The 10,169-nt window shown below is 44.6% G+C and overlaps 1 protein-coding gene across 1 annotated transcript; it reads left to right on the top strand.

Moving 5' to 3' along the window:
- Positions 1-100: 100 nt before the first annotated feature.
- On the top strand, positions 101-1,538 carry LOC104625642 (high mobility group protein B2; the record flags this gene model as incomplete). The annotated part of the gene is made up of 3 exons (XM_010293322.1): positions 101-246; positions 338-512; positions 1,001-1,538. Coding segments are annotated over 3 exons (477 nt in total), but the record flags the coding sequence as incomplete, so codon positions are not given.
- Positions 1,539-10,169: the final 8,631 nt, after the last annotated feature.

Raw genomic sequence — 10,169 nt, 5'->3', positions numbered from 1 at the left:
GAAGATCCCTGCTGGCAGCTGCTGCTTCTTAGACGTTAGTGGGTCACCGGGCGCTTTATCTGATACGGGCTCTTCTGCTTTCCCCTCCGTGTGCCTGCAGACAATGTCTAGCAAGGAAAAAGGAAAGTTTGAAGAAATGGCTAAAGGAGACAAAGCTCGTTATGACAGGGAGATGAAAAACTATGTTCCTCCCAAAGGTGAGAAGAAGGGAAAGAAGAAGGACCCCAACGCTCCTAAAAGACCACCGTGAGTGTTTCTACTACCACCCCATCCTCCCCACCAAAGTATCAGTTCTGATAGTCTGATACATAATTTTAATCACTTTCTCTCATTTTAGATCTGCGTTCTTCCTTTTCTGTTCTGAACACCGTCCAAAAATCAAAAACGATCATCCTGGCTTGTCTATTGGAGATACAGCGAAGAAATTAGGAGAAATGTGGTCGGAACAGTCGGCCAAAGATAAACAGCCATATGAACAGAAGGCTGCAAAACTAAAGGAGAAATATGAAAAGGTACTGTGAGAGTGATAAAATAATGGCTGAAGTTGTAGAGGTCACTGTAAATGTGTGACCTCTGTTTTGTACCTAAACCATATATGGTTCATAATTCTAAATTTTTACATCGAACTTTGTCAGGCTTCAGAATGCATGGAAAGATATGGCGTGGGAGGTATCTGGCAGCCTCACAGTGAACCTGGATGTGGTTTTTACATGTCTAGAGATTTTACCAGTAAGATAGTTTACTTCAAGAAAACGGGTCACCTACTTGGTAAAATACACAGTCATACTCCAAAGCCCTGTGGTCATAAAATTCTTAAAACTGTCTGCATCACGCGTTTTCTTGCCAAAAGGTCCAAGCATGGAAGTCCCGAGGTTGAAACCCTGCTTTTCTGCACAGGCTGTACTTGATCTGCACAGCATAGTGGTATTAAATTATTGAAGCAGTACGACTTTGTCTTCAGAGTTACATTGCCAGCAACTGAACAGCATTTTTCTTGCAGGATATTGCAGCATATCGTGCCAAGAGCAAGAGTGACGCAGGAAAAAAGGGCCCAGGTAGGCCTGCAGGATCTAAGAAGACAGCAGAACCAGAAGAGGAGGAGGAGGAGGAGGAAGATGATGATGAAGAGGAGGAAGAAGATGAGGATGAGGAATAAATGAATGTCCTGCTGTAAAGATTTATGCTCAAAATCCAATATTTTGCTAAGAATGTGAACTCAAGTGCAGCTCATTGTTAGCTTCAGTATAAAAATCTGTACAGAATTGTGTATAGGTAATGTGGTTCTTTGTAGGGAGACCTTTATTTTTAATGTCAGTAGTAGCCGAGGGCTGCTACTGTTTGGTTTAAAGAAAAAGAAGAAAAAGTTGTGGAATGTTTCTGCATATTTAATGGTTTTGTTGAAATTCAGTGACTGATAGCCAGGTGTTTCTTTATAGCTAAGTAAAAACAAAGGAGGTAGCTTAATAGCTGATCTTGTATTTTGTAGTATATTGCATTGTATTACTTTTTTAACAATTTTGTAATAAAATGTTGTACATGATTACTGTTGTGTTCTTGATGTTTCTGAGACGCTGGGTACTCCCAGGATGCTGAAGCCCTGTGCAGGGTAAGGCTTTGCATTGTTCTTGGGCTGTTGTTGCTGCAAAATGGGCAAGTCTTGAAGTGTTGACTCCTGGAGTTTATACCGGATTGGAAACTTATTTTGGTTCTTGAACCACAGTTCTCTCTCCCACATGTACTGTACTACCCTTAGTGGTAACTGATCTTTTCCGTCTATCACCTTCTGAGAGAAAAAAATACCTCAAGTACCAAAGTTGCTGATACTCCTGGATTGGATTCCCCCCCTCCCTGCAACTACTGAAGCAGAGGTCTTAAAGTTTTTGTCTTTGGTGTATTAGCTGGTAATGAGTGAATCTTAGGAACTTTCTCTCCCAGAGCTCAGGAGCACGGGCCTTTTCTGCTGTCCAAATTGGGATAGGAAAGTTGGCTCTAAGACAGATGTGGTTAGAGGTATGCCTTCCCAGATGTTCCCTGCTCCTTCCCTCTCCCCCTGGCCCCCCATTAGTGGCGTCTCATAAAATACACAGCTTGCAGAACAGCGTGAAAAATGTTGGAATGTTATCTCCGCACATGCCAACAGATTCCTGCAGAAAGGAGAGGAGGCATTTTCAAAGAACACGTGCTCCTGATACGGCCTTGTTCTTGGTGTTAACAGTATCACCAGATACGCTATTTCTTGGTCTTCAGCTTTTACACAAACTTCAGTATGAATCTCTAAGTCTAAATCCAGATATCTAACAATATTTCCAAGTGGGAACTTGGAGATCCTACAGCTGAACTAACGGCTTCAGTTTAACTTGTTGAGATAAATACTAGTTTTTACTAGCCTTTTAAAGCTCAGTGCTGAAAAACATTTAATACGTGGAATAAAGTAAGTCCTAGACCGGGCGGGCTTCCACCTTTTTAATGTGCCTCCCTCTTGTCCATCAGCTTCTGAAATAAATTTGTGTACAGTCATGGTACCTGTGTAAGATAAAATGTGATTTCAGCACTGTAAACCATGGCAAAAGATAATACAGCACTTTCTGAAACAAGAGTCTTGACAAGAACAGTTTGTGTGTTCCTGTAAGTACGGAAATGAGGTAACCGTAAAGGCAATTCAAACATTTTTACATTGAAGCAGGTACTAAACCTTTGAAGGCCTTTAGGAATCCAGAGTTGCTCTTTCCTCCCCACCCTGCCGCCGAGACAGCTCAAGGGGTATCGGGAGGATGAGGCACTGGTTTAGATGTTGGACCTGCCGGAGATACTGGGCGCAGGCAGGATCGCTGGCTCCATTTTGCAAGCTCAGATTCTGGGAAGCCACAGGCACAAACTGGGAGGGGGAGGAAGTTCTCTGCGCGATACATCCATTTTCTCCTGCAGAAGGCTGGCAACCCTAAAGCCCCTTTATCCTTACCTCCAAAGTCCTTCCAGCTCGAGACAATCCCGTGTCTCAGCGTGCAGCCGAGATGCCACTGGTCTCCCTCATTTTCAGCACGTTCTGTTCAAATCTCCCTCTAGAAACGCACCATCACCTCCCTGAACAGAACGGTGGTGCTTGAAGAAGTCCTTCTGATTAGATTTAAATAAATCTTTTCCAGTGGAGCGGTAACATCAGAGTAAATTGACTAGTTTGATGATTTGAAATGTTTTTTTTTTTACTTCTGCTCAAGTGCTTTTAAATTGAAACGAAATATAACCCTTCAGGTGTCCTCGAAAGCTGCGTGGGTTACGGGATTTTAAATACTGTGTCGGAATAAGAGCGTATCTTGAGGTAATTCAGAATAAAGGAGCTCTTCTAATATTTTCCTCAGTGAGGTAAAATGACTTTTGGGTTCAATTTCATTTAGCATTATTTGGCTAATTCAGCTTAAGCATAATTTCCGCACAAATCCGTGCAGAACTGCCTGATGTTGCCACCCTGGTGTCCCACGTGTCCTGACATGAAAAGCCACCCGTGGGTCACTTTTGTTTATGATCTCATTTACAAATACATCCTGACTGCTGGAGAGACCTTTGCTGCAAAAATAGCCTGCTAGCCTGACCCACATCATTACACAGATCATTTTGTGCGCACGCCACGTCGGCGTGAGCCGTGGCAAGCCACAGCAAAGCTCTGCATCAAGCTGATCTATCAGCTGAAGATGATGTCATGACTGAAGATAACTAGTAATTTCTTTTAAAGAATGCTTTGCCCTTTCGATAAGGATGTTGAATATAGATTAAACGCAAATGGAAAGGAGCGTGTGGAAATTACTACTTTCAAATTAAGCTTTAAAAAGTACGGTATGTCGGGTCAGGGCGTTCAGACACTGCCCATCTGTGAGCACTGAAAGAACCAGCGCTGGGAAGGACGAGTAAGTGATCAAAGTTTAAGAGGAATGTTCAGAAAAGATAAGGCCACAGAAGAAAAGCTAAATTAGTTTTTCACATCCGTGTTCAATATGGACAATCTTATGAGATTACTCCCTGGAAACGTTTCGCTGGAGGTGAACTGGGAAGTCTGCCTCAAATCAAAACTAAAAAGGATGCCCAAAACGGTTGCAGGCATCAGGGAGACCGCTCACGTCGCACTAGAGGTCCAGCAAAAAGGCACACCACCCAGTCAAGCAGACCAAAAGACCACCAAAAATACGACCGAGATGGATAAAGAGCAGGTATGAGAGAATAACAAATGTAGGAAAGCAGTCTCTAAAAAGTTGAAGTTACTTCTAAACCAGTAAACCAGAAGAAACCTGCACCCAGGCGCAGCAACGTGTGGCAGGGAAAAAGGGCATCAGAGCGACGGGAGAAAACACACGGATTAGCAATAACTTGCAAACACAGCAGAAGCAGGAAGCCTGCCACGCAGTCCTGGGGACAATAGATGGTCAAGATATAGTAGCAATGCCTAGAAAGGTTTCAGGAAAAGAAATCTTTTTTTTTTTAACCTTGCAGAGGAGCTTCAGGAAGTTTTCGTGACAGAACTTTTTAATGGGGGAGGCATGGTGGAGCATCTGTCTCAAATCCAAGTATAAAAGGTTTTGAAACAAAATGACAGGACAGATGGTATTCATCCAAGAGTTCTAAGGAAACTCAAGGATGAAATGGCTGAACTATGAACTGTACTTTATATTTTTTCACTTAAAACTGCCTTAGTGCTAGAGGAATGGAAGGTCACAAACACGACACTAATTTTTAGAAAGCATTCTGTGGACGTTACAGGGGACTTCAGACCAGTAATGCCCATACGGCAAGTTGGTAGGAGCCAGAGTACAGCCAAGAGTGGCTAAGTAGGACTTGTGGTTTCACAAGAGGAAATCCTGTTCCACAAACCTGTAAATATTCTCCAAAGAAATCAGTGAACACGAAGGTAAAGCAGATCAGGTAGTTCTGGTCTACTTGACTTTGGTCTGGTCCAATTCTCATAAAAGAAGTAAGTTATCAGCGAAGGCCTTGCATGAACAAATAACTGGTTAAAAATACAGGAACAGAATAGGAATTAGTCAGCAGTTCACCAGTGGAGGAAAACCACCTATGAAAACCATAGGTTATTTTTGGAGATGGGGTTAATGGCTAGTGATTGTTTAATATATACTTAAGTGATGTGGAAAAAAAGTGAACGGGTGCTGCAAGAAAGATGAGAGGTAACAGCGAAGAACTGCAAAGCCAGGCTACAGCCTGAAGTGACAGGATACTAAAACCAGCAGGTGAAATACGGAGTTAATACGAAGTGTATTACATGTTAACGTGTGCTCGCCCAACACGTGCGAAGGGGAAAAAGCAGGTCTAACGATCACGCCACGGGGAACGAGGGTGGACAATAAACTCCATTGCATTAGTCTGGAGGAGATGTCGAAGCTGTAATAGATCATTCCGTGACTACGTAATAGATGTTTGCCAGCAAAGCGAACAGCATGTCAGGCATTATTAGGTAATGAGTTAAGAACAAAACAAATATTTAGTATTTCATTACCACCTTCCTAAAGGAATATAAACTTTCCTTTTTCTTAGATCAACTTCCTGAACAAAGCCTATTTACAAAGTTGGTCTTATTTATCCCAAGTTACAACGATGTTCTGAAGAACAGTGAATATGTCTCTCCAGGGCTTTTTTGTGTTTTCAAAAGGAAAACCTTGATCAGAACAGCTATAGACCTAGGAACTGAATGTATACAGGCTTTAGAACTCAAATACCACAAAAGAAATTGCAAACGGGTGCGGAGAGATCAGAAAAAAATGGAATAGGAGTTCCTATTGATCATCCTAATGATCTATTGAACTGTTTTCATAGCTGTCTATCACAGGCATCTTGTGTAGAGTATCGGTACATAATCTAGTACTTATTGCTCAGTGATGGATTATTTGCTGCGGTGGTGACTGTCACTGATCCTGCTTCACTTGCCTTACCATCCTTAGCGTATAATTATTTTTCGGCTTGTTTTCTCATTTTGGCTTTCATTTCTTTCCACATCTTGAAATATCTAGTGTTTTGCCAGCAACCCCTGCATTTCCGAAATTGCTGGGCCTCTCGTTTGAGCTGCATCACAGCCCCGTCTGCTTTTCCACGATTCCTTTTGAATCCAGTGTCAAGAATCCCGTAACGGAGCCCAGATGTCGAGCTCGCTGCTGCGTTATCCAGTGCACGCGGCCCTTGAGGGACGCGTAAGTCTGCTAACTGTGGGATGTGCACGAGATTCAGACCTATCTGGTAAAAATACTGCCTGCCTACACAAATTTCTCTTCACCAGTGCAATTAAGTAATTGCCACAGGCCAGCACCAACTACTGAGTGAACCTGTACGTTGCTCCGACTATCCTGAGATCCTGAGATCAAGTATCGCCCCTAGCCTCAGTGTTGGAGAGGCTCTTGATGTTCCAGGACTGAATATGGAGTCAACCCCCAGAAAAATATAGCCAGCAAATCCAGTGCTCCACCTGTAAGTTGTATGGCTGTTCTCAATGGCTCCTGGCCCTAACATCTAATGGTAAAGTTTATACCCTCATAAATCAGTTCTCCAGCAGAGCTGAAGGGGTGACGTTTGTGTGGACAGGACCGCATCCTTCTAAAAAGCCCTTTGAGAAGTGTGCTGTGACGAAGTTATTGTCAGTGCTGCCACCTTGAAGCTAGCTCCTGGCTGGCTGGACCCAGCACTGCCCTAGCACTAGCTGCTCCTTCGGGAATTAAGACCTTTAAGAAGCCTTCATAATTCTCCTATGTCTCGCTGATTTGCCTCAGCAGAGGAGTGAACGGCAGAGCCAGCGTGCCTCTTCAGAAGCCTTGAAACTTTCTGCATAATCAGATGTGACGCATGACCAAAGTCTGTCTAGATTCAAACGGCAGTTGGACAAATTCTGGACAATTAAATAGAAGATACCATCTCCGGCTCAGAAAGTGCTCCAGTTGTATGTTGCCAGAAGTAAGGACAATGTTAGACAAGGATCCTTGCCCCGTTCTTTCACTCTGCCCTGCGCTCCTTGACCACATTGATCCTACTGACCACTGAGGGAGACAGTTCTCCAGCAGAGAACTAGCTGGAGTGCTAGTGCTAGCTGGATGTTTGGTCTGATCTTGCATGCACTTTTTAAGTTCTTATGTTAAGCTCAGTTCTTATCCTAAGTCAAAATATTTTTTAACTTTGTCCATCAGTGACAAAGGCTCCCGATATTTCTGGAGCGTGGACTCCATTCCTCTCATAACCATCACACAGAAGATAATGGGATACTGTAACAGGCAAAAAAAGAGCTGAAGGAACGGTTCCCGTCTCCAACTGGGAATGGCCCAGTTCAACATTACTTTTATCCCCAACAGCTTTAATGTCAGTTGTCACCAGACCCCACTCTGCTGTGAGGTTACAGAACCGTTTTCCTCAGCAACACTCCACACCATCTTACCTTCACTCCCAGACGGCAGGACAGGCAGCCTTCCCTTCCATCGTCAGGGTGACTGGCTCTCTTTAGAGGTTCCTTGGCATCTTCAGGACAGGTAGGACTTCAGGGCATTCCTCAGTGCAACTGAAAGAGCAGTATGACTAGAAGCACTTTTGGAGCTTGGCGTGCTTTTTCTCCCGGTCAGCTCTTCCCAAATCTCCCTTCTTTTGAACCCACAAGAATCCTCCAGAAGGCTTCTACTTTCATCCAGTTCTACTTTTGTCCATTGCTCCTGCTGCCTCAGAAATAAAAATATGAAAATTGCAATTGTAGCTGCCTGTTGGGCAACCATGGCGGCCTCGAGGGCTCTGGCAAGAGTGCGTAGCCATCCTGCAGGCTCAGGATAGCAAGGCACGCGTTGCCCGGTCGGGCTCGGGGTCTCCGGAGCGTACCACAGCACGACACGGTGCTTCCCCAGTGGGATGAGATCCCTGGCTGCGTGGAAGCACAGCTCGCAGAGGCCACGTCTTCACCCCACAGCCCTCAGAAGTGCAGGTGCCAGTCTGCATGGCTCTGGCCGTAGCTGTCCCCCGTAAGCGCTAGTGCTGTACCTCAGTGGCTGGCCAAACCCAGAGGACACGCACCCACCCAGAGAAGATCTGGAGGACTTCATACTCAAAGATCCACCACGGTTTAATGTCAGGGCTTGTTCAAAGATACTGGCCCGCTCTGTTTTCCCAGGGAAATCCTCCCACAAATTTCAAGGGAAAAGGCTATAGTTTGATTCCTATTTCCACTCTAGTGCCTTCAAGTGATTCGGAAAGCCTATGCCAAGCAGGACTTCTTAATTTTCATTTGAAGACTGTGCTATCACAACTGTCCGGGCATGCTGCCTTCTTGACTGACACACACTGCCACCAGCAGCCCTTTCAAGGAATGCAAAAAACCACCTCTCCGTTCATTTTCCATTTTCCCTTCCCTCTTCAGGACCAGGATGCTCAGCCAGAGGGCTGCTGTTGGCATGACGTGCATCTCAGGCATCAGAATTTGGTTTTGTTTTTTTTGGGGTGTTTTTTTTGGTGGTTGGTTTTTTTGTGTGTTTTTTGTTTATTTAATACAGGTTAGTGCTATGCTGCTTCTCCCACCTTTCTGCTCCTTTCTTGCACAGGAGACATGACTCCTGCACAAGAAGCATCACCGAGTTGTTTGAACCGGCAGCCCAGTGGCGGCCGTTCTGCTTTCACGCTGAGTGATCGCATTCATGAGGCCCGTGGGACCCACGAAGCCCTCAGCCCTGCTTTACCTGCGCTCCACGTTGGATGGGGCACTGTTCTTCTCCCTAAAGCAACCGCATTTTTCAGTGAAGTGTATTTTTAGCGAGAAAAAGAAGGGATCTAACATGCAAACATACCTTTTCACCTTGGTGTTTGAACAGCTCGAACTCTCCTTGCAGGCTTTGATCCTTGTCATCTTTGTGGACCTGTCAGCTGAAGAAATTTGCCTTTTTCATGGGTGAGTCAAGATCCATCAGACCATAAGCTATGCCACTACCTTGCTGAAGAGCCTCCATTCGCGCTGCTGTCCAGAACAGCCGCAGAGCAGTGCAATGCGGAGAGAAACCTAAGCGTCGTGCAGGCGGCTTATTTCTTCTTTTACCGGGACCCACGTTACATGGCAATGAAAACCACTTGATTTTTGTTTCTCAGTGTGAAGAAAGGACTATGTTTTTAAGATTTAAAAAGAAAAGGTTGCTAACCATTCACTGGGCTACCGAGATGTGTAACCCACACGAACGCCTCTTCCCACCTCTGCTGTGCTCCGTCCTGGTTCGTGCAGCTGCGGGTGCGACGAGCGAGGCGGCAGCGCGTGAGGGAAGATGCCAGAAGGGTCCCCACAGCGAAAGGAGGGCCAAAGTGGCTTCAGTCTCCAGGGGTCACTCACAGTTTATGTACCTTTTTTTTTTTTTTTTTTAAAACCCCAAAGTGGGGCAAACTCACCTACGCTTTTTGATAGCCCATCAGTTTTTCTACCCACACTCATTCTACATAGAGAGTCCTCCTCTACAGTGCCAGCCAAGCTACACAACTTAATATTCCAACACTACTGGAGTTCAGAGGAGGCTTGCAGGGGAAGGGAAGTCAACAACCAGAGGACTAAACGCTGGCAACCACTTCTGATGTTCCCAGAAAGTAAATATTACCCTGGAAGATAACCACTGAGGCTTCTCAAGGATGTCTCTCACAAGTGTAGCAAGATAAGATTCCAGAACGCAGCAAGACCTAGTATTCCTGTGCCTTTTATAGTGAGGAAGAGAACAACCAGAGACGGAAACGCTGCTAATTTGTTTTTGCCAAGCTGTTTCTTTTCACCTATTACAACTGATGGATCTAAGCTCAGGGGCAGGGAACAAACAATAAATGCTTTTACAAAAAACAGTTTGTGTTCAATGGTGTAGATAGGTAATTTCTTCTGCATGGTCTGAAATTCCTATGCCTCTCTGGATCTTACATGATTTGACCTTCTTTAGCCTAAAAGGAAAATTGTACTCGATATACAGCAACACCTAGCAAAGCACCTTTGTGTGTTTTTTATAGGCAGATGGCGTGTTTTTTCTTTTCTCGTGAAAAGTCTCATAGATCGGAAATATCCATAAAATATGGCATAGTATAATAGATCTCAGGCTTCCTGGTCTAGTTTCAGAGCAGTAAGTTGATCTTGACTGTTGCCTTTTGGGACTGCAGTTTGGAGGCAGATGGTATGGAAGAAGCAGACAGTAGTA

This window comes from Phaethon lepturus, unplaced genomic scaffold, assembly GCF_000687285.1.
Source record: "Phaethon lepturus isolate BGI_N335 unplaced genomic scaffold, ASM68728v1 scaffold52738, whole genome shotgun sequence".
NCBI lineage: Eukaryota > Metazoa > Chordata > Aves > Phaethontiformes > Phaethontidae > Phaethon > Phaethon lepturus.
Note: the sequence above shows the minus strand (reverse complement) of the source record. Positions and strands in the feature narration are given on the sequence as shown.